The 23,559-nt window shown below is 42.9% G+C and overlaps 1 protein-coding gene across 1 annotated transcript in view; it reads left to right on the forward strand.

Annotated features, from left to right (window-relative positions):
* Positions 1-23,559, forward strand: part of LOC137310104 (WASH complex subunit 4-like) — an 83,312-nt gene that overhangs the window by 24,458 nt on the left and 35,295 nt on the right. Inside the window, exons 7-14 of the mRNA XM_067978061.1 lie at positions 208-250; positions 449-552; positions 5,488-5,608; positions 5,809-5,932; positions 6,567-6,694; positions 6,791-6,951; positions 13,925-14,051; positions 14,334-14,459. Of these exons, the coding sequence (XP_067834162.1) occupies positions 208-250; positions 449-552; positions 5,488-5,608; positions 5,809-5,932; positions 6,567-6,694; positions 6,791-6,951; positions 13,925-14,051; positions 14,334-14,459 (934 nt within the window). The remainder of the gene's footprint in view (positions 1-207; positions 251-448; positions 553-5,487; positions 5,609-5,808; positions 5,933-6,566; positions 6,695-6,790; positions 6,952-13,924; positions 14,052-14,333; positions 14,460-23,559) is intronic.

Consider the following 23,559-nt stretch of genomic DNA (forward strand, 5'->3'; position numbering starts at 1 on the left):
CCACCCCTGTATCTACAAATGTTTTATTTAGTTATTTTCAGTCCCTGTTCTGTGGCACCCACAATGTCTTTCATTTAATGCTTTTTCTATTGCAGAAAAACACTTATGTCCATTATAATTTAATGCTACTGGTATGTCATCGTGCATAATAGCATCTTGTGAAAAAATAAAGTGCTTGTCATAATCTTGAATTTTCCTTTTCCTTAGAACGGCACCGAAAATCATAGAAACAACTGGGGTGCATTTCCAGGTGAGTTGTGAATTAAACTGTAATGACGTACTGTAAACAAAGGAATTGCTAACCTCAGCCATTTTCATTTTAACACCATCTCATTATTGAACAAGTCACTATAGACTATGTGTCAAAGTTGGTTGACTTCTGTTTAAATGTGGAGCTGGTATCTTTGTGCAGTGATACTGTGAGCTGTGTCAATGCGTATTGTTGCAGACTGTATATGAACACCTCGGGGAGCTTCTGGCTGTTCTTCTAATTTTGGATGAAATAATCGAGAATCACGTTACGTTGAAGGACCACTGGATCATGTACAAAAGGTTAGAATGTGAAGTGTAAAGTGAAATGCTCATCATTTCACTGGCTATAAATCATTTAGCTCACCGGTAGATCATGTTTGTCTGCTGATTTACTGTGTTGCAGTAGGAAGGCATGGGATTGCATCTTAAGCAAAATACTGTGGATGCTGGAAATCTGATATAAAAACAGAATGTTGGAAATACTCAGGTCAGGCAGCATCTGAGAAGAAAGAAAGAGTTAACATTTCAGGTCAATGATCTTTTGCCAGAACTGGAAGAAATTGAAGATTGAACAGTTTTTAAGCAAGTCCAGAGCCGGGGAAGGCATTGGTGGGGGGAGGGAAAAGAACAGAAGGGAAGGTCTGTGATAGGGTGGAGGGCAGGAGTGATCAAATGACAAAAGGGATGATGGTGCAAGGCAAGGAGGGTGGGAATGGGACAAGTAAAGAAACAAAAGATGGGTCTAGAGGAGCTGTAAATGGCAGAAGCATTAGCAGCATCTGGTGTCCAAAAAAGTGGGAGCAGTGTTATGATCTGAAGTTATTGAAATCAAGGCCCTCCTTGCCTTGCGCCATCATTCCTTTTGTCATTTAATCACTCCTGCCCTCCACCCTATCACAGACCTTCCATTTTGTTCTTGCCTCACCACCCCGCCACCCCCCACCCCCCATTTTCCTGGCTCTGTACTTGCTTAAAAACTGTTTAATCTTCAACTTCTTCCGGTTCTGAAGGGTCATTGACCTGAAATGTTAACTCTGTTTCTCTCTCCACAGGTGATGCCTGACCTCAGAATTTCCAGCATTTTCTGTTTTTATTATGGGTTTGCAGCTGATTGTTTGCATGGGGGTATGCTCAGCAAGCAAGACATTTCCTCATGGCCAAAAATTGGGGGGGTGGGGGGGTGGGTGGGGAGAAGTCAGCCAGGCTACTCTTGTACACCCTGAACAATTGGCATGTTGGTAGCCTGCCTGCCCCCTGTCTTAGCTGTGGAGCGGTGTGTAATGCAGGGGGAACCAAAGAGGAACACAGGACAGAGCAATTGCTAGACTAAAAAAACTAAGGTCCATCTGGTTCGCCTTCTACCATCAAATAGTAGGTACAGCACAGGAGGAGGCCATTTGTCCCAACGTGCTCTTTGAAAGAGCTATCCAATTAGTCCCATTCCCCTGCTCTTTCCCCAAAGCCCTGTAAATTTTTTCCCTTCAAGTATTTATCCAATTCCCTTTTGAAAGTTACAATTGAATCTGCTTCCACCACCCTTTCAGGCAGCGCATTCCCGATCGTAACAACTCGCTGCGTAAAAAAATATTTCCTCATGTCGCCTCTGGCTCTTTTGCCGATCTGTGTCCTCTGGTTACCGACCCTTCTGCCATTAAAACAGTTTCTCTTTATTTATTCTGTCAAAACAGTTCATGATTTTGAACACCTCTATCACATCTCCCTTTAACCTTCTCTGCTCTAAGGAGAACAATCCCAGCTTCTCCAGTCTCTCCACATAACTGAAGTCCCTCATCCCTGGTACCATTCTAATAAATCTCTTCTGCACCCTCTCCAAGGCCTTGACATCCTTCCTAAAGTGTGGTGCCCAGAATTGGAAACAATACTCCAGCTGAGGCCTAACCAGTGTTTTATTAAGGTTTAGCATAACTTCCTTGCTTTTGTACTCTATGCCTCTATTAATAAAGCCCAGGATCCATTCGCTTTTTTAACAGCAATCTCAACTTGTCCTCCCACATTCAAAGGTTTGTGTACACACACCTCCAGGTCTCTCTGTTCCTGCACCCCCTTTAAAATTGTACCATTTACTATATATTGCCTCTCATTCTTCCTACCAAAATGTATCATAGAAAGGATACAGCACATTCGGCCCATCGAGTCCGTGCTGGCTTGATGCATGAGCAATCCAGCTAGTCCCTATCCCCGTAGCCCTGCAAATTTTTTCCTTTCAAGTACTTATTCAGTTCCCTTTTGAAAGCCACGATTGAATCTGCCTCCACCACCCCTCAGGCAGTGCATTCCAGATCCTAACCACACGCTGTGTAAAAAAAAGTTTTTCCTCACATCACCTTTGGTTCTTTTGCCAATCACAAATCTGTGTCCTCTGGTTCTTGACCCTTCTGCCAATGGGAACAGTTTCTCTCTCTATCTACTATGTCTAGACCCTTCATGATTTTAAACAACTCTATCAAATCTCCTCGCAACTGTCTCTGTTCCAAGGAAAACTTCCCCAATCTATCCACGTAACTGAAGTCCCTCTTCTGTGTTAAATTTCATCTGCCATGTGCCTGCCCATTTCACCAGTCTGTCTGTGTCCTCCTGAAGTCTGTCACTATCCTCCACATTGTTTACTTCATTTCCGAGTTTTGTATCATCTGCAAACTTTGAAATTATACCCTCTGTATCCAAGTCCAGATCATTAATATATATCAAAAAGAGCAGTGGTCCTAATACTGACCCCTGGGGAATACCACGCTACACTTCCCTCCAACCTGAAAATCAACCGTTCACCACTCTGTTTTCTGTCCCTTCGCCAGTTTTGTATCCACGCTGCCACTGTCCCTTTAATCCTGTGGCCTTTAATTTTGCTAACATGTAATACTTTTCCAAATCCTTTTGAAAGTCCATATGCACAACATTAATCGCACTACCCTCATCAACCCTCTCAATCAAGTTAGTCAAATGTGATTTTGCGTTAGAAATTCTGTGCTGACTTTCATTTATTAGCCCAGACTTTTCCAAGTGCCAATTAATTTTGTCCCGGATTATTGTCTCCAAAGTTTCCCCACCACCGACATTAGGCTGACTGGCCTGTAATTGCCGGGTTTATCCCTCTCCCCTTTTTTGAACAGGGGTATGACATTTGCAATCCTTCAGTCCTCCAGCACCGCTCCCATATCTAACTAGGATTGGAAGATTGTGGCCAGAGTCTCCACAATTTCCACCCTCACTTCCCTCAGTAACCGAAGATGCATCTCATCCGGACCAGGTGACTTTTCGACTTTGAGTACTGCCAATCTTTTAAGTACCCCCTCTTTATCTATTTTTATCCTATCCAATATCACTACTACCCCCTCCTTTACTGCTACAGTGGCAGCATCCTCTTCTCTAGTGAAGACCGATGTGAGGTATTCATTTAGTGTCTCTCATTCCCTCTGCCTCCACAAGATCTTTTTTGTCCCTAATCGGTCCCACCCTTCCTTTGACTACCCTTTTACTATTTATATGTTTATAAAAGACTTTTGGGTTCCCCTTAATGTTAGACACTAATCTATTCTCGTACTCTCTCTTTGCCCCTTATTCCCTTTTTTAGATCTCCTCTGTACTTTCTGTATTCAGTCTGGTTCTCTGCTGTATTACAAACCATACATTTGTTTTAAGCCTCCTTTTTCTGTTTCATTTTAATCACTATATCTTTCGTCATTCAGGGAGCTCTCGCTTTGGATGCCCTTCTTTTTCCCCCTCGTGGGAATGTGTCTACTCTGCACCTGAACCATCTCCTTGAAGGCCTCCCTTTGTTCAATTACTGTTTTCCCTAACAATTCTTGATTCCAATCCAGTCAGGCAGCATCTGTGAGGAAGAAACAGAGTTAATGTTTCAGGTCAATGACCTTTCGTCAGAACTGGAAGAAGTTGAAGATCTAAGTTGAAGATCTGACCTGAAACGTTAACTCTTTCTTTCTCCACAGATGCTGCCTGACTTGCTGAGTATTTCCAGCATTTTCTGTTTTTATTTCAGATTTCCAGCATCTGCAGTATTTTGCTTTTGATTTGCTTGATTCCAAGATGGGCAAGATCCCTTTTTAACTCATTGAAATTAGCCCTCCTCCAGTTAAGTATTTTCACATTTGATTGTTCCTTGTTCTTTTCCATAACTATTCTAAACCTAATATTATGATCGCTATTCCCCAAATGCTCCCTCACTGAAACGTGCTCCACCTGCCCCACTTCATTCCCCAGAACTAGATCCAGCACTGCTTCCTTCCTCGTTGGGCTGGAAACACACAGTTCCAGAAAGTTCTCTTGTTACTGTCCCAGTCTATAGTGGGATAATTGAAGTCCCCCATTATCACTGTTCTATAGTTCTTGCATCTTTCTGTAATTTGCCTGCAAATTTACTCCTCTATCTCCTTCCCACTATTTGGTGGCCTATCGTATACACCCTGTAGTGTAATAGCTCCTCTATTGTTCCTTAATTCTAACCAAATAGATTGTGTCTCTGTAACCACATGATCCAATGATAGTCATAGAAGTTTACAACATGGAAACAGGCCCTTCGGCCCAACATGTCCATGTCGCCCAGTTTATACCACTAAGATAATGGAATTGTTGACTAATCAGAGCGATCAATCTCTATCAATGAGTCTCCAATAGACCCAGACATGAGTGGGGAAAACCCCCAGTGATGGAGAGCTTTGGGATCCATAGGTCCAAAGTCACCTGTTCCTCCCGAGCCTATTACACTCACCACATGTCATGTCTTAAATTACTCATATACAGTATTCCAGAATGTTCTGAGGAAGAAAAGCAAAACTGTAGAGCGAATATCTCCATCTATAATCGACTCTTCATTTTTGTAACCATTCAACCTTGCAATTACAGCTTTGAATATTTAATTTTAAATCCCTGTGGTTGGATGTGGATTTTACAAGTGATTGCAGTACTGTGAAGTACCTACAAGTGGTGCTGCTGAGCTGTAGTTCTCACAAGCAACACAGGCAGCAATTGGTGCATAAGCTGACCCAGATACTTCACCAATTATTGCCATCCTCTAGTTTGCATTTCTGAAATTTGTCCAAAAGTTCGGATATGCAGTCATGTTTTTAAAAAAAAAGTTAGCCTCATTTTAAACAGGTCTTTACTTGTCTTAAATGTAGTTACCCTCAGATGGACAAGTAGATTTAATTGCAAGGTATTGTATTTGAGAATATTTACAACTGCATTTTTGATGGTTTTTAGATTACTGAAATCTGTCCACCACAATCCGTCAAAATTTGGAATTGCTGAGGAAAAGCTGAAACCATTTGAGAAATTGCTGTTGAAGCTGGAGGGTCAGGTGCTGGATGGGGTGATTTTTCAGGTCAGGGTATATTTGTATACAGCATAGCAAAGCCACTGAAATACATTACTAACAGAAATAAACTTCAATTTGTATCTAATTAAGAAGCCTGTGGCAGTAATAGTCTCCAACTTAATGTTCTAGAGCTGGTGTCATAGCTTACACCTGTGAGATGACATGTTTTCACAGTCACTCTGGTATTGACTGAATTTATTCCTTAGGCCTGTGTTGAACAGCAGTTTGATAAGAGGAATGAACCGGCCTCCGTCTCAAAGAATAGCACGTTTACAGAAGAGTTTGCCCACAATATTCGCACCATTTTCACCAATGTAGAGTCCAAGCTAGGTAAGATCTTGTTGTGCTTCAAACCTTACGGGCTGGTTTTCTTGAATGTGTAACCAGGTGTTTTATTATTGTTTCTACTTCTGATGCCTGAAGTGGCTGAATTCAATTTTTAAAAAAGTCATCAGTGCAAATAATCAGCAGAATACAATCATAAGGATGCGCCAGGCCTAAATGTTCATTCCTGCAACGTGCAGTTGATTAGTTAAGGTCACTGTTTGATATTGCATTATTTGCAATCAATTGGATCATGTTTCATCTTTGAGCTTAATTTTCATTTGGTGAGTGAAGCCCATGGTTCTACCTCCAGAATATTGTTTGGAAGAAATTTGTTCAGTTCAAGAATGATATTTAGTGTCCGTTTGGTTTTGTGTGTGGCTGAAAGTTATCCATGGTTTAATCTTAGAATCATAGAATTGTACAGCTCAGAAGGAGGCCATTTGGCCCATCGTCCCTGTGCTGGCTGTTTGAAAGAACGATCCAATTAGTCCCACTCCCCTGCTCGGTTATTTTTTCCTTTTCAAGTATTTATTCAATTCCTTTTTGAATCTGCTTCCACCACTTTTTCAGGCAGTGCATTCCAATAAAAATTCTGTTATTCATACAAGTTTTTCATTCCCTTCTGTGTTTACACCAGGAGAGCCTTCAGAGATTGACCAGCGAGACAAGTATGTCGGAGTCTGTGCACTTTTTGTCTTGCACTTCCAGATTTTCAGAACATTAGATAAAAAGCTGTATAAATCCTTGCTAGACGTCTGTAAGAAGGTGAGTGATGTCTGCCTTTTGGGATGTTTCACTCAACTTTTTAAATGCAGTTTTGTTAATTTCTGGATATTGATCTTTTTGTTTGGCTCAATGCAGGTACCGGCCATTACACTCACTGCCAATATTATCTGGTTTGCTGATCAATTCCTGCTAGACAAAATGGCACCAGCTGTAAAGGTTGCAGAAAAAAAGAATCTACAATCTATTAAATTACAGAGAGAAACCTTTCTACAACAGAAGGCCCAAACTCTGACCAAGTAGGTCTCTGTTTGTAGACTATTGTATGTGGACTATTGTTTGTTTTGTTTGGTTTGTGGACTATTGTACAGTGTATGTTCTGGCCACTCCACATTAAAGCCATAGAGAGAATACGGTGTAGCTTCATCAATGAGGCCAGGGATGGGAAAGTATGGTTGAGAAGTGACTGGGCCTATTTGGAGCTGAGAAGGCCAAGAGGAGATTTAATAGCTTTTTTAAATTATAAAGGGTTTTGATAGTGAATGGGGAAAGACTATTTCTTCTGGGGAGTTAGTGATGAGGGCTCTCCTGTGGAGTGAACCTCTATGGTGTGTCAGGCTGATTGCAGACTCCAGATAATGTGTGCGAGTTCTCTTCCCCCTCCCCCGGCCCAAACTTTCTATAAGGCGCATATATATATGTATCAAGTCACCAGCTCCAAAAACAAACCACAGAACGTACCAATAAACTCACCTATCATCATCCAGAAGAACTTTTGTCCTTACAGGCCTGTCTTTCAGGGCCTAGGGCTGCCTCTTCTCACCATAAGACCATAAGAGATAGGAGCAGGAGTAGGCCATTCAGCCCCTCGAGCCTGAGATCATGGCCGATCTGATTTTTACCTCAACTCCACTTTCCCGTCCTTTCCCCATATCCTTTGACTCCCTCGCTGATCAAATATTTGTCTAACTCAGCCGTGAATGTATTCAATGACTCGGCCTCCACAGCTTTTTGGGGTAAAGAATTCCAAAGATTCTCGACCCTCTGAGAGAAGAAATTCCTCCTCATTTCCGTCTTAAACGGGCGACTCCTTATTCTGAGACTATGCCCCCTGGTATTAGATTCCCCCATGAGGGGTAACATCCCCTCAGCATCTACCCTATCGAGTCCCCTCAGAATCTTGTATGTTTCAATAAGATCTCCTCTCATTCTTCTAAACTCCAATGAGTATAGACCCAACCTGTTCAATCTTTCCTCATAAGACAACCCTTCCATACCCGGAATCAACCTAGTGAACCTTCTCTGAACTGCCTCCAATGCAAGTATGTCCTTCCTTAAATAACGGCACCAGAACTGTACGCAGTACTCCAGGTGTGGTCTCACCTGCACCCTGTACAGTTGTAGCATGACTTCCCTGCTTTTATACTCCATCCCCCTAGAAATAAAGGCCAATATTCCGTTTGCCTTCCAGATTACCTGCTGCACCTGTATGTTGACTTTGTGTTTCACGTACGAGGACACCCAGATCCCTCTGTACCGCAGCATTTTGTAGTATTTCTCCATTCAAATAATATTTTGCTTTTTATTTTTCCTCCCAAAGTGGATGACTTCACATTTTCCCACATTATATTCCATCTGCCAAATTTTTGCCCATTCGCTTAACCTGTCAATATCCCTTTGCAGACACTTTGTGTCCTCATCACAACTTGCTTTTCCACCTATCTTTGTATCATCAGCAAATTTGGCCACAAGACACTCTGTTCCTTCATCCAAGTCATTGATATATATTGTAAATAGTTGAGGCCCCAGCACTGAGCCCTGCGGCACGCCACTAGTTACAGATTGCCATTTTGAAAATGACCCTTTTATCCCGACTTTGTTTTCTGTTAGTTAGCCAATCCTCTATCCATGCCAGTGTATTACCCCCAACACCATGAGCTCTTATCTTGTGCAGTAATCTTTTATGTGGCACCTTATCAAATGCCTTTTGGAAATCCAAATACACTGCATCCATTGGTTCCCCTTTATCCACCCTGCCCGTTACTTCCTCAAAGAACTCTAATAAATTTGTCAGACACGATTTCCCTTTCATACAATCAAGGAGAGTCAACATGGTTTTATTATGAGTCTCCAAATGTCCTGCTACTACTTCCTTAATAATGGATTCTAGCATTTTTCAATGACAGATGTTAGGCTAACTGGTCTATAGTTACCTGCTTTCTGTCTCACTCCCTTCTTGAATAGGAGTGTTACGTTTGCGGTTTTCCAATCCGCTGGGACCTTTCCAGAATCTAGTGAATTTTGGAAGATTACAACCAATGCATCCACTATCTCTGTAGCCACTTCCTTTAAGACCCTTGGATGCAAACCATCAGGTCCAGGGGACTTGTCAGCCTTTTAGACCCATTAGTTTACCTAGTACTTTTTCTCGAGTGATAGTGATTGTTTTTAGTTCCTCCCTCCCCTTTGCCCCTTGATTTTCTTTCCACAGCTTGTATTATTTTCCTGGACCTTGGGGCCTGATATTTTTAGGCTGTGTTGGCCCTCTGACTCTGGCTGTCCCTGCACTTGCAGCAAATTTTGAGCCTCTGCACTCGCTGATTCTCAGCCATTTCTGGACAGGCATAGCAGGAGGATGATGTTACAATAGAGTTAAAAATTGTGTATTTTAAAATGGAAACCCATCTATATCCAGGCAATCTGGTTTCAGCCTCGGGCTGTGGAGAATCTCGGTCTGAGCTGTGAGGATCTGGAGCTCCATCTAGTGGTAGAGCTGGACCTGCAGGCGTGACTGGGTTTGTGATCGCTAATAGTTGCTCACTGAACAATGGGCAGTCCTTTCGAGGGCACATCTACAGCCATGGCAGGGCAAGGTGATGCCCAAGTGTGGATGTTTTAACATGGCAAAACCCCATAGAAGCTGTTTGCCTATCTTTAAAATGGAGTGGGTAACACCGTACCGATTTTAATATAAACTGGTTGCACATGGAGACTCAAAACCAAATGTAGCCTTCAGGCCCAACAGGGCTAGAGCGTGTGGGATAATCGGATCCCAATGCACAGAAGTAAAGGTTTTAATATAACCTGTAACCACCTCCAGTCCTACAACGCACCCCCCCCCCCCCCAAAAAAAAACCTCTTCCTCCGACTCTGGTCTCTTGTGCAGCCATTCAGGCCCTATACTTTTGAATTCCCTCTCCACCTCTCCACCTCCCACTCCAATCATATCGTAGTTACAGAACAGAAGGAGGCCATTCGGCCCATCATGCCTGTGTCAGCTCTTTGAAAGCTGTCCGATTTGTCTCACTCCCCTGCTCTTTGCCCACAGTCCTGTTAAATTTTTTCCCTTCAAGTATTTATTGAATTCACTTTTGAAAGTTATTGTTGAATCTGCTTCCACCGCCCTTTCAGGCAGTGAATTCCAGATCATTACGTTCTGCATTTAAAAAAAAAATGTTTCCTCATGTCGCCTCTGGTTCTTTTGCCGATCACCTTAAATCTGTGCCCTCTGGTTACCGACCTTTCTGCCACTGGAAACAGTTTCTCATTTATTCTATCAAAACAGCTCATGATTTCAAAACCTTTACCAAGTCTCCCCTTCACTTTCTCTGTTCGAAGGAGAACAACCCCAGCTTCTCCAGTCTCTCCACATAACTGAAGTCCCTCATCCCTGGTACCATTCTAGTAAATCTCTTCTGCACCCTCTCCAAGGACTTGACATCCTTCCTAAAGTGTGGTGCCCAGAATTGAACACAATACTCCAGCTGAGGCCTAACCAGTGTTTTATTAAGGTTTAGCATAATTTCCTTGCTTTTGTACTCTATGCCTCTATTAATAAAGCCCAGAATCCCATATGCTTTTTTTGAACAGCCTTCTCAACTTGTCCTGCCACTTTCAGATTTGTGTACATCCTCCCCCAGGTCTCTGTTCCTGTACCATTTAGTTTATATTGCCTCTCCTCATTCTTCCTACCAAAATGTATCACTTCACACTTCCCTGCTTTAAATTTCATCTGCCATGTGTCTGCCCATTTCACCAGTCTGTCTGTCCTCCTGAGTCTGTATCCTCCACATTGTTTACTACATTTCCGAGTATTGTGACATCTGCAAACTTTGAAATTATACCCTCTAATGTATGTCAAAAAGAGCAGTGGTCCTAATACTGACCCCTGGGGAACACCACTGTATACTTCCCGCCAGTCTGAAAAAAAACATTCACCAGTACTCTCTGCTTTCTGTCCCTTAGCCAATTTTGTATCCATGCTGTCACAGTCCCTTTAATCCCATGGGCTTTAATTTTGCTAACGAGTTTTATGTGGTACTTTATCAAATGCCTTTTGGAAGTCCATATACACAACATCATCCGCACTACCCCCATCAACCCTCTCCATTACTTCACCAAAGAACTCAATCTAGTTAGGCAAACATTGCTTTCCTTCAACAAATCCGCGCTGACTTCCATTTATTAGCCCAGACTTTTCCAAGTGCCAAAAGTTTCCCTGCAACCAATGTTAGGCTGACTGGCCAGTAATTGAGTTTATCCCTCTTCCCCCTTTTTTGAACAGGGTTGTAACATTTAGTCCTTCGACATCGCAACAGGACGAGGCCATTTAGCTCCTCGTGAGATTATGGCTGATCTGTGACCTAACTCCATATACCACCGTGACCCCATATCCCTTAATACCTTTGGTTAACAAAAATCTATCAATCTCCGTTCACAGTTGAGCTAGCATCAACTGCCGTTTGCAGAAGAGAGTTCCAAACTTCTATTAGCCTTTGCGTGGACTCACCAACCAGCAGAAATAGGGTAGATAGTTTCTCTCTCAGTTCCCCCTAATATCTTGAAAACCGATCAGATCACCCCTTAATCTTTTTAAATTCCAGGGAATGCAACCCTAGGTTGGGTAATCTTGCTTCATAATTTAACCCTTGGAGTCCAGGTATCATTCTTGTAAACCTGCACTGCACTCCCTCCAAGGCCAATATGTCCTTCCGAAGGTGCGGTGCCCAGAACTGAACCCAGTACTCCAGGTGTGGTCTAACCAGAGCTTTGTAAAGCTGTAGTATAACTTCTACCCCCTTGTATTCTACTCCTCTAGATATAAAGGCCAGCGTTCCATAAGCCTTTTTGATTATTTTCTGTACCTGTCCATGACATTTTAATGATCTATGTATGGGGGGGACCCCGAAGTCTCTTTGGACCTCCATTGTTTTGAGCTTTTCACCATTTAGAAAGTACTCTGATCTATCTTTTTTAGGTCCAAAGTGGATGACCTCACATTTGCCTACATTGAAATCCATTTGCCACAGTTTTGCCCATTCACTTAATCTATTAATATCTCTGTAATTTTATGCTTCCATCTACACTGCTTACAATGCTGCCTATCATTATGTCATCAGCAAACTTGGATATGTGGCTCTCTATCCTGTCATCTTAAGTCGTTAATAAATAAATTACCCATCCCCATACCTAAGGAGGATTGGAAGACTGTGGTCAGAGTCTCTGCAATTTCCACTTTTACTCCCCTCAGTAACCTAGGATGCATCCCATCCGGACTGGGTTACTTTCTACTTTGAGTGCTGCCAACATTTTGAGTACCTCTTTATTTATTTATTTTTATTCTCTGCATTATTGCTTTTCCCTCCTCCTTTACTGCTACATTAGCAGCATCCTCTTCTCTAGTGAAGACAGATGTGAAGTATTCATTTAGTACCTCAGCCAACCCTCTGTCTTCACAAGAAGATCTCCTTTTTTGTCCCTAATCGGTCCCACCATTCCTTTGACCACTCTTTTTTGCTATTTATATGTTTATAAAAGACTTTTGGGTTCCCTTTTGTGTTAGCTGCTAATCTATTCTCATACTCTCTCTTTGCCCCTCTTATTCCCTTTCTTAGATCTCCCCTGTACTTTGTGTTCAGTCTGGTTCCCTACTGTATTATGAACCTTACATTTATCATAAGCCTCCTTTTTCTGCTTCTCTATATCTTTAGTCATCCAGGGAGCTCTAGCTTTGGATGCCCTTCCTCCCCCCTCGTGGGAATGTGTCTACTCTGTACCCGAACCATCTCCTCGTTGAAGGCCTCTCATTGTTGAATTACTGTTCTGTCTACTAATTTTTGATTCCAATCGAACTGGGCAAGATCCCTTTTTAACTCACTGACATTAGCCCTCCTCCAGTTTAGTATTTTTATGCTTGACTGTTCCTTGTCCTTTTCTATAACTATTCTAAACCAAATGATATTCTGATTACTGTTTTTTTTAATCAATACAGCCCCCCTCCTTTCTTTCCTTCCCTATCTTTCCTGAATATCTTGTAGCCAGGAATATTAAGAACCTAATCCTCCCTTTCTTTGAGCCAGGTTGTTGCCATGCACTAACCTGTCTTATCCTACTATTCATATACTCACTATTCTGTGGCACTGGGAGTAACCCAGAGATTATTACCTTTTTGAGATCCTGCTTTTTAACTTCCTCCTTATGCTCCTGAAATTCTAACCGCAGGACCCCATCCCTTTTCCTTCCTCTGTAATTGGTTCCCACGTGGATCATGACTCCCAGCTGTTCCCCTTCTCTTCCTCTCCCCCCCCCCCCCCCCCCCCCCCCCCACCCCCAAAATGTTCTACACCCTCTGTGATATCCTTTTAGACCATCTACAAAACCCATCTCTCTGACCGTATTTGTGGTCACCCCTCCTAATATAACTTATTTTGACTTGGTGTGCATTTTTCTCTGATTACGCCTCTGAAGCACCATAGGATGTTTTTCTACATTAAAGACACTTTATAAATGCAAGTTTTTGTTAAATCAATTGGTGAAAACTGAGTCCACGTGGTATAGAGCCCAGGAAGGTGTGAGGTTGGATTCCGTCTGTGGTGATTAACTGATTTCGGGTAGGGTGCCTCTAACCTGTGTTTTTTGGAGTGGGGGGGAATTAGCCAGGATTCTTGTTCCTGATTGTGATCTAGTGAACTCTGTTGGCAGTGTGTGGATATCTGGTTAGGGCAAGACAAGGCTTCACTATGATGCTGTCCACATTCAAATAGCTTGCAAACACTTAAATGATGAATGACCACTTGTGTTTGGTTATAAGAGGATGACCAGTGTCTGCGAAAAAAAATTCCCAGCAAGAAGGCAAAGCCCGGACGGGGTGAGAGAAGATTGGTAGAAAATGGAGTGTGGGGAGGATTTTGGGGGAAAAAGTTCTTTACACACTCAACTTCTGTTGGTTTAATCTTCACACATTTCTAATTGAAGAAAAACATTATTTTGTAGAGATGTGCAGTCGTACTACTTGTTTGTAAGCTCATGGATGATGAAAATGGAATCCGTCTTGTCCAAGGAGCAGAGTATGGAGAAGTTTGCTGAGGATCTGTCCAGCAGGTGTAACATTTTTATACAGGTAATATTTTTAAATCTGCTGATTTCTTTGGTCCTCGAGATAAAAGGCAGATATAATGAATGTGGTTGGTTTAGAAAATAACTGGCATTTTAAAACTTCAGTTTGTGCATTCTCACAGGTGTTCAGGACCTGGGTTTGTAGAAAATACAAAGCTTGGTCTTTTAAATCACATTGTGCTAGGCTTTGAATTGCCATGGCTTATAATGGAATGTAAATTATGACATGCACTATTTTATTGTTTAGTGGAAGACCAAATCTAACTGACCGGTTTGATGTCTTTAGGGTATTCTGTACGCAAACAGCCTCAGTAACATCATCCGAACCACAATGAACCTGTACATGTCAATGCAGAAACCCATGACCAAAACATCTGTTAAAGCATTGTGCAGACTTGTGGAACTTTTAAAGGTAAGCTGTTGGAAATGTGTGTCACTTAGTAACTCAGTTCATTCATCTGATATTGAGTGTCACGGAAATTGAGTTCACATTTGCTTTCCTTTTTTCTGCCGTTTTAGCAAAAGTTGATCTTAATTTTCTGTAGGACTACTTCTGAGGTGATTTTCCAGCGACGAGCGCCTCTATTGCTCTTTCCACATATTATCCACCAGATTCTTTTAATACTAGGGAATGCAGATATTTAATTTTCCAATTGCTGTTCTAACTTCTGCAAATGAGGGGTATTTATTTATGTACTTAACATCTTGCAGCGATGCTGCTGAGACTTCAATAGGGACAGACCCAAGCACCAATATGGTTAAGAAAAAAAACTTGCATTTATGTAACACCTTATCAGTGTGACAAAAATGAAGCAATTCTGTCTTGTTTTGGTCGACCAGCTGTCTCTTGAATTCAGGGCACAATACCTAACAATCCATCTGCACTGTCCCACCCAATCTCATTACAGATATTACAATGTTTGCTGTTATTATTTCCGTTGTGACAGGCTTAAGGAGAAGTTTGCAGTTCGTACAGACTTTGGTTCAGTTATGGATGTACAGCCTGTTTTTTTGAATGAGGCTGGTAATTAGGACATTTTAACATGCCCTGGTAACAGTTTGAGGATTATAAAATGGGGCAAACGGGAGAATCCTTCGAGGGGGGGCTAAGTCAAACAGATTGAAACCTTCACAAAGACTGGTAGACTAACCTCCAACAGTTCATTAAGAATACAAGAAAGGAAATGATTTGAAAGTTCAGGTTAGATCTTAACCATTTAACTTTCCTTTTGAGGAGATTGTACTAGAATTTCTACTGTAAATACATCCGTTACATCGAAACTACAGCACAGAAACAGGCCATACGGCCCAACTGGTCTGTGCCGGTGTTTATGCTGCACACGAGCCTCTAATCTCCCTGCTTCGTCTACCCCTGTCAGCATATCCTTCTGTTCCTTTCTCCCTTATGTGCTTATCTAGCTTCCCCTTTAATGTATCTATACTATTTACCTCGATTACTCCTTGTGGGAGCGAGTTCTACATTCTCACCACTCTTTGAGTAAAGAAGTTTCTCCTGAATTCCCTATTGGATTTATTAGCAACTATTTAATATTTTATGACCTCTAGTTTTGGACTCCCTCACAAGTGGAAACATCTTCTCCACATCTACCCTATCATTATCTTAAAGACCTCGATCTGGTCACCCCTCAACCTTCTCTTTTTTTCTAGAGAAAAGAGCCCCCGCCTGTTCAGCCTTTCCTGATGCGTGTAACATAGAATCATAGAAGTTTACAACATGGAAACAGGCCCTTTGGCCCAACATGTCCATGTCGCCCAGTTTATACCACCTAAGCTAGTCCCAATTGCCTGCACTTGGCCCATATCCCTCTATACCCATCTTACCCATGTAACTGTCCAAATGCTTTTTAAAAGACAAAATTGTACCCGCCTCTACTACTGCCTCTGGCAGCTCGTTCCAGACACTCACCACCCTTTCAGTGAAAAAATTGCCCCTCTGGACCCTTTTGTATCTCTCCCCTCTCACCTTAAATCTATGTCCCCTCGTTATAGACTCCCCTACCTTTGGGAAAAGATTTTGACTATCTACCTTATCTATGCCCCTCATTATTTTATAGACTTCTATAAGATCACCCCTTAATCTCCTACTCTCCAGGGAAAAATGTCCCAGTCTATCTAACCTCTCCCTATAAGTCAAACCATCAAGTCCCGGTAGCATCCCAGTAAATCTTTTCTGCACTCTTTCTAGTTTAATAATATCCTTTCTATAATAGGGTGACCAGAACTGTACACAGTATTCCAAGTGTGGCCTTACTAATGTCTTGTACAACTTCAACAAGACATCCCAACTCCTGTATTCAATGTTCTGACCAATGAAACCAAGCAAGCTGAATGCCTTCTTCACCACCCTATCCACCTGTGACTCCACTTTCAAGGAGCTATGAACCTGTACTCCTAGATCTCTTTGTTCTATAACTCTCCCCAACGCCCTACCATTAACGGAGTAGGTCCTGGCCCGATTCGATCTACCAAAATGCATCACCTCACATTTATCTAAATTAAACTCCATCTGCCATTCATCGGCCCACTGGCCCAATTTATCAAGATCCCGTTGCAATCCTAGATAACCTTCTTCACTGTCCACAATGCCACCAATCTTGGTGTCATCTGCAAACTTACTAACCATGCCTCCTAAATTCTCATCCAAATCATTAATATAAATAACAAATAACAGCGGACCCAGCACCGATCCCTGAGGCACACCGCTGGTCACAGGCCTCCAATTTGAAAAACAGCCCTCTACACCCACCCTCTGTCTTCTGTCGTCAAGCCAATGTTGTATCCAATTGGCTACCTCACCTTCGATCCCGTGAGATTTAACCTTATGTAACAACCTACCATGCGGTACCTTGTCAAAGGCTTTGCTGAAGTCCATGTAGACCACGTCTACTGCACAGCCCTCATCTATCTTCTTGGTTACCCCTTCAAAAAACTCAATCAAATTCGAGAGACATGATTTTCCTCTCACAAAACCATGCTGACTGTTCCTAATCAGTCCCTGCCTCTCCAAATGCCCGTAGATCCTGTCTCTCAGAATACCCTCTAACAACTTACCCACTACAGATGTCAGGCTCACCGGTCTGTAGTTCCCAGGCTTTTCCCTGCCGCCCTTCTTAAACAAAGGCACAACATTTGCTACCCTCCAATCTTCAGGCACCTCACCTGTAGCGGTGGATGATTCAAATATCTCTGCTAGGGGACCCGCAATTTCCTCCCTAACCTCCCATAACGTCCTGGGATACATTTCATCAGGTCCCGGAGATTTATCTACCTTGATGCGCGTTAAGACTTCCAGCACCTCCCTCTCTGTAATATGTACACTCCTCAAGACATCACTATTTATTTCCCCAAGTTCCCTAACATCCATGCCTTTCTCAACCGTAAATACCGATGCAAAATATTCATTTAGGATCTCACCCATCTCTTGTGGTTCCGCACATAGATGACCTTGTTGATCCTTCAGAGGCCCTACTTTCTCCCTAGTTACCCTTTTGCCCTTTATGTATTTGTAGAAGCTCTTTGGATTCACCTTTGCCTTATCTGCCAAAGCAATCTCATGTCCCCTTTTTGCCCTCCTGATTTCTCTCTTAACTCTACTCCGGCAATCTCTATACTCTTCAAGGGATCCACTTGATCCCAGCTGCCTATGCATGTCATATGCCTCCTTCTTCTTTCTGACTAGGGCCTCAATCTCCCGAGTCATCCAAGGTTCCCTACTTCTACCAGCCTTGCCCTTTACTTTATAAGGAATGTGCTTACCCTGAACCCTGGTTAACACATTTTTGAAGGACTCCCACTTACCAGACGTCCCTTTGCCTGCCAACAGACTCTCCCAATCAACTTCTGATTGGTATCCTCTCAGTTCTGGTACCATCCTTGTGAATCTTTTTTGTACCTTCTTCAATGCCTCTACATAATTTTCAATAATAATTATTCAATTCACAATAGTTTAAACCTAGAGTTAGATCACTATTGCTTATCAAAGGCTGGGGAAAGACCCTCTGGAGGCATAGGAATGATTCTAGTAGCTTAAAAATGGGCAGGTTTTTGTGCCTGTGATGAGGCTAGTGCAGGCATTGTCAAAGACAGAGCAAGTTGGGACTCACCAATAAGCGTGATCTAAGCTATGAGAGCTGAAGAATCTGAAGTGAAGAGTCGTAAAGACACAAAAGCATCACAACATGTCTTTATGTGTATTTTGTACTTTTGAAGTGCAGTGGACTATTATATAGGCAAACGTGCCACCATTTTAACCACAAAATCCCACAAACAGGATTGAGCTGAATGAGCAGTTTACTTGTTTTTAGTGGTCTTGGGCTGGAGGAGAAATGTCGGGTAACACACTGGGAGAACTCCATGCTGCTCGAGGGATCTTTAACATCTGCCTGAACCACTGGGACAGGCAATGAGCTGTGGTTTAATGTTTCATCCAAAGAAAAGCATCTCCAACAATACTGCCCTCCCTCAGTACTGCACGGGAGTGTCAGTTACGATTAGCATCTTGATTCCACAATCTTCTGATTGAGGCAAAAGCATTACCAACTGAGCAAAGCTGACATGGTTCATTGGGAGACAACAGAGATCTTCAGCTGTAGTACTCAGAACTGCATGGATTTCTCGGCACATTCCAGACCAAGAAGGTCTTCCTTACAGAAGTGGGACAGTTATCGAATTGGACAGCCTCCGACTCCTGTCTGGGGAAGTTTCTTTGTGTTGTCCCTCAATTTCTTCCTGTATCCAGAATTTCCCAACAGATTGAAGTAGAGCGGCCCATTTCTTTCCCACTAATTTTCTCCCCTGCTCTTGAAGGGTTTGAGTCCTTCCAGAGGCATGGGTCACCTCCAGTACCTCACTCAAATAGTCGTTGCAAGGGACTGAGCTTTGACAGCGAGGGCCAGTAGCTTATTCAACTGCGGGAGGCCAGGTGTCAAAGCCCAGACCGCTCTCGCCTTCGCTTCACTTTCACTCCTGGTGGGGTTTTTGTTCCCTCCCCAAACCGAAGGCCACTGACGCCAGTTGCAACCTTTACTGCTGCTGTCGCTGAGATCAGCTAACTCTGCAGTGGACAAAGATTGGACCAGGGATCTTGCTGATCTGTGGCTCGGCTTCTTGCGGGATACATTGAGCCGTTGAGGTTCAGAGACCAGTCATTTTCATAACCTGTCCAAGAGAGAACAACTTGTCAAATCTTTCAGTCTGGAATATCAATTAACGTTTATCAGAAGTGTTAGCATAGATGGGTGACCAGATCTTACTCAGTGCTTAGTAAGAGCACAGTGGGAGCAGTGTGTGTAGTTTTGGGCCCCACACTATAGGAAGGATGTTGAGGCAATAGAGAGGGTTCAACACAGATTCACCAGGAAGCTGCCTGATATGATGAAATACAAAAACAGACTTGAAAATCAGGGCTGTTTCATCAGAACAGAAGGGATTGTGGGGTAATTTGAGGGGAGTGTTTAAAATAATGGAGGGATAGGACAGAATAGATAGAAATAGACTATTTCCAGTGATTTAAGGTTTAGAAAGGGGGACATAAATAAAGATTAAATGCAAGTGATTTCGGACAGAGAGCAGGAGAAACTTTTTTTACACAGAGGAGGCTTTGGAACACAGAGACCGTGTCAGCATTTAAGAGTGGGTTAGGTAGGTGGTTGAAGGAAAGGGGAATAAAGGGATGTGTGAACAGGGTAGGTACATGAGGCTTGGATTCTGCAGGAGTGGATGTAATTCTCAACCTTTGTTGGCTGGTGGGAAGATCAGCCTACCACAGAACAGTTTCTTTCCTTGTAGATACTTTGCAAGGATTTTTTTCCTTACAGAAGCCTTTCAAGGTTCTAAGTGTAAACGGTTTGTGTTTTGATATGTTAGGGAATTAAATTCTGGGAATTCTGATTTATTTGCAGCATCCAGCTCCTTGACATAGCTTTTGTAGTGCATTATCCATCTTGGAAAAGTTCAGCCCACATCCAGTGGTGTCCAGTCCCTGATGGGTATCTGGAAAGTGAAACTCCTTGTTAATCACCTGGGATTTGAACTTGTTTTACATCTGATCCTATGTCAGCATTTCATGCAAATTACTCCTTGTAGCTACTTTAGAAATGGAAGCAGGCTTTTTTTGTTTAGATTTCTTGCTTTAAACTATTGCTGCTTGTTATATTGATTTGCTGAGTTAGTCAGATTCATGCCCAGGTGATGGGTTGAATTTTTATTATTTGTCATTCAGAACAAAGCCTCATTCAAAGTTCCTAAATTTCCTGAGCTTCATTTGGCTCAGAATTATAGTGCAAATATTTTATCCAGCACTGTGCTTTCCCTCTGAAGGGAAAATATTTCTGCATTGTTTGTTTGTAGTGCCTTGGTTCTATTTAGAAAACCATCGTCACTGCTTGTTTTGTTCCATTTCCCTAATGTTTAGTTAGCTTTGCTTAGCATCCTCACGGGGAGGAACCTGCATCTCTGCTCTTCAGAGGTGAAGTTGTTTATATCATGACTACTTCATGGGCCAATGTGCAGAGAGTTTCCCTTGATTCCATCTCCATAGTAGCTAAAGTTGTTATTTGCTTCTTTTTCTCAAAGATCTGGATGTGCTTCACACTCCAAATGGGGTTGAAAACTCTGGAGGTCTGACCCTGCGACTTCTGCAAATGTTACTGCATTTACCGTATAAAGGCAGCTGGGTATCTTCGCTCGTGGTTTCACACCTGCAGCTGTTGAGAACCGCGGGGGAAGAGTTGGGGGCGGGGGGAAATTGAGGTGGGAGGAACTTTGATTCCACCAGTAACTAAGAAACACTGGTGACACTCAGATTCACCATATAACCAACAGTAATAAAATAACTCACTGATGGTCTATATGTAACTGGTAGTAATAGGTATAATGCCTCAATATCTTACTGGTAACTAGTAGTAATCCTATAACCTGCTGATATTCACCCTGAAACCATAGCCAGAATCCCCCAGCACTATACAGGGTGTGGACAGGCTTCCCAGTCAATGCCACTTTTAACTTGCCCAATCTCTCTCCCTATATCTTGGATTCCTGATCCACGTGAAGGTGACAAACTCTGAACTGGGAGCCTCAGTCAGAGCTGATCTGTACTTGGACTTCACACGTCAAAACCGGCCAGTACACACCGACCCGAACTAAACAGAGATCGCACAGGGGGCTCAGTGTTTGAGGCACTTCTCGTAGGGCATATCGTCCTGAACTCAGCTCAGCACCATCATTTCTAAACCATTCCCTGGGCTCGGACTCAATAAAGGAGAGTTTTCATAGAATGATAGAAATTACAGCACAGGAGGAGGCCATTCGGCCCATGGGCTGCTAGCAGTAGCGTCCGGGAAGGTTGGCATCCCTAGTTCCAAACTAGTTCCAAATTTAAATCCCACGGTGTTGCTCTCTCCAGCCCATCTTCTCTACTAATTTAGCATAATTGATTTCTATAAATGAAGATTTGAACAAATAAGAATATTTGTCAGCCTTGGCTTAATGGTAGCACTCTCCCCTCTGAGCCAGAGGGTTGTGGGTTCAAGTCCCACTCCAGAGACTTGAGCACATAATCCAGGTCGACACTCCAGACCAGCACTGAGGGAGTACTGCACTGTTGGAAGTGCCGTCTCTCGGATGAGACTTTAAACCGAGGCCCCTCTACCCTCAAGTGGATGTAAAATATCCATGGCACTATTCGAAGAAGAGCAGGGGAGTTTCTCCTCGGTGTCCTGTCCAATATTTATCCCTCAACAAACACCACTAAAACAGATTATCTGGTTATTTACCTCAATGCTGTTTGTTGGACCTTGCTGCGTGTAATTGGCTGCCTTGTTTCCCCATATTACAGCAGTGACTACACTGCCCTCTCTTGGTTCCACTTGTACTTCATTGACCATGAAGCACTTTTGGACGTCCTGAGGTTGTGAAAGGTGCTATATAAATGCAAGTCTTTCATTCTTCTTTCTTACCGGCCCAATTGTAGCCAGAGTGTCTCCAGTGATGGCTTTTTCTCCCAGCCTCCAACCATTACCTCTAGAGCTCCCCAAGGATCCATTCCTGCTCCTGCCCCTGCCCCCCCCCTTCCTCTTCTAAGTACTGCCCCTTGGTGACATTATCTTTAGAAACTGGATCAGCTTCCATATTTACGCTGATAACACCGAGCTCTCCCACTCCGCCATCTCTCTCGACCTCTGAAATGTCAGACTACATCCAGTCTTACATGAGCTGCAATTTCCTCTAGGGAAGACCAAAGCCATTGTTTTCAGCCCATGCCACAAAATTCGTACTCTAGCCAATGATTCCATCCCCCTCCATGGCTACTGTTTCAGGTTGAATCAGACTGTTCACGACCTCTGTCTTATTCAACCCGAACTTTTAACCTCATTTCCTCTCAATCACAAAAACCGCCTACCTCCACCTCTGTAACATCGCCCTTCTCTGCCCCTGCCTCAGCTCATCTGCTGATGAAACTCATGTCCATATTTTGTTACCTCCAGACACGACAATTCCAATGCTCTGGCCAGCCTCCCATCCTCCACCCTTTGTAAACTTCTTCTCATCCAAAACTCTACTGCCTATATCCTAACCCACACCTAGTCCCACACCCATCACCTTTGTCCTCGCTGACCTACATTGGCTCCCGGTCTCAATACCTCCACTTTAAAATTCTCATCCTTGTGTTCAGATTCCTCAATGGCCTTGCCCCTCCCTATCTCTGTAATCTCCTCCAGTCCTACAACCGTCTCTCTTCCCCTCCCCCCCCCCCCCCCCCCCCGAACTCTCTCTTCCTCCCTTTGTGCATGCCCCCTCCCTCTGACCCGCCATTGGCAGCCATGCCTTCATCCATCTAGGCCCCATGCTCTGGAACTCCCTCCCTAAACTTCTGTGCCTCCTTCTCCTTGTTTGAGACCCCATAAGACCTATCTCTTTGACGCCCCTCATAATATCTCCTCCCTTTTTGTGGAGTCTTTCCTCCTCAGGGATATTTTTTTTTTGCGAGTCATAAAATATCTTTCCAAATGTTTGCCTCTGTTTATCCACCATCATACCATCTAATCTGTTTACCCAGTCCACTTTAGACAATTCCGCCCTCATTCCTTTATAATTGCCCTTATTTAAGTTTAATACAGTAGCTTCAGACCCAAGATCCTACCTCTCAAACTGGATGTGAAATTCTATCATGTTATGATCACGGTTTCCCAAGGGATCCTTTACTTTGAGATCATTAATTAATCCTGTTTAATTACCCATTACCAGATCCAAAATGGCCTGTTCCCTGGTTGGTTCCCTGACGTATTGGTCTAAGAAACAGTCCCTAACACAATCTATGAACTCCTCCTCAGGGCTATTTTTGCCAATTTGATTTGTCCAATCTATGTGAAAGTTAAAATCGCCCATGATTATTGCATTACCTTTTTTACAAGCCCCTGTTATTTCCTGATTTATATCAGTTATTTCTTACCTCCACCCAAATTGATTCAACATCTTGATCTTCTAAGCCAAGA

Source organism: Heptranchias perlo, unplaced genomic scaffold, assembly GCF_035084215.1.
Source record: "Heptranchias perlo isolate sHepPer1 unplaced genomic scaffold, sHepPer1.hap1 HAP1_SCAFFOLD_217, whole genome shotgun sequence".
Lineage (NCBI taxonomy): Eukaryota > Metazoa > Chordata > Chondrichthyes > Hexanchiformes > Hexanchidae > Heptranchias > Heptranchias perlo.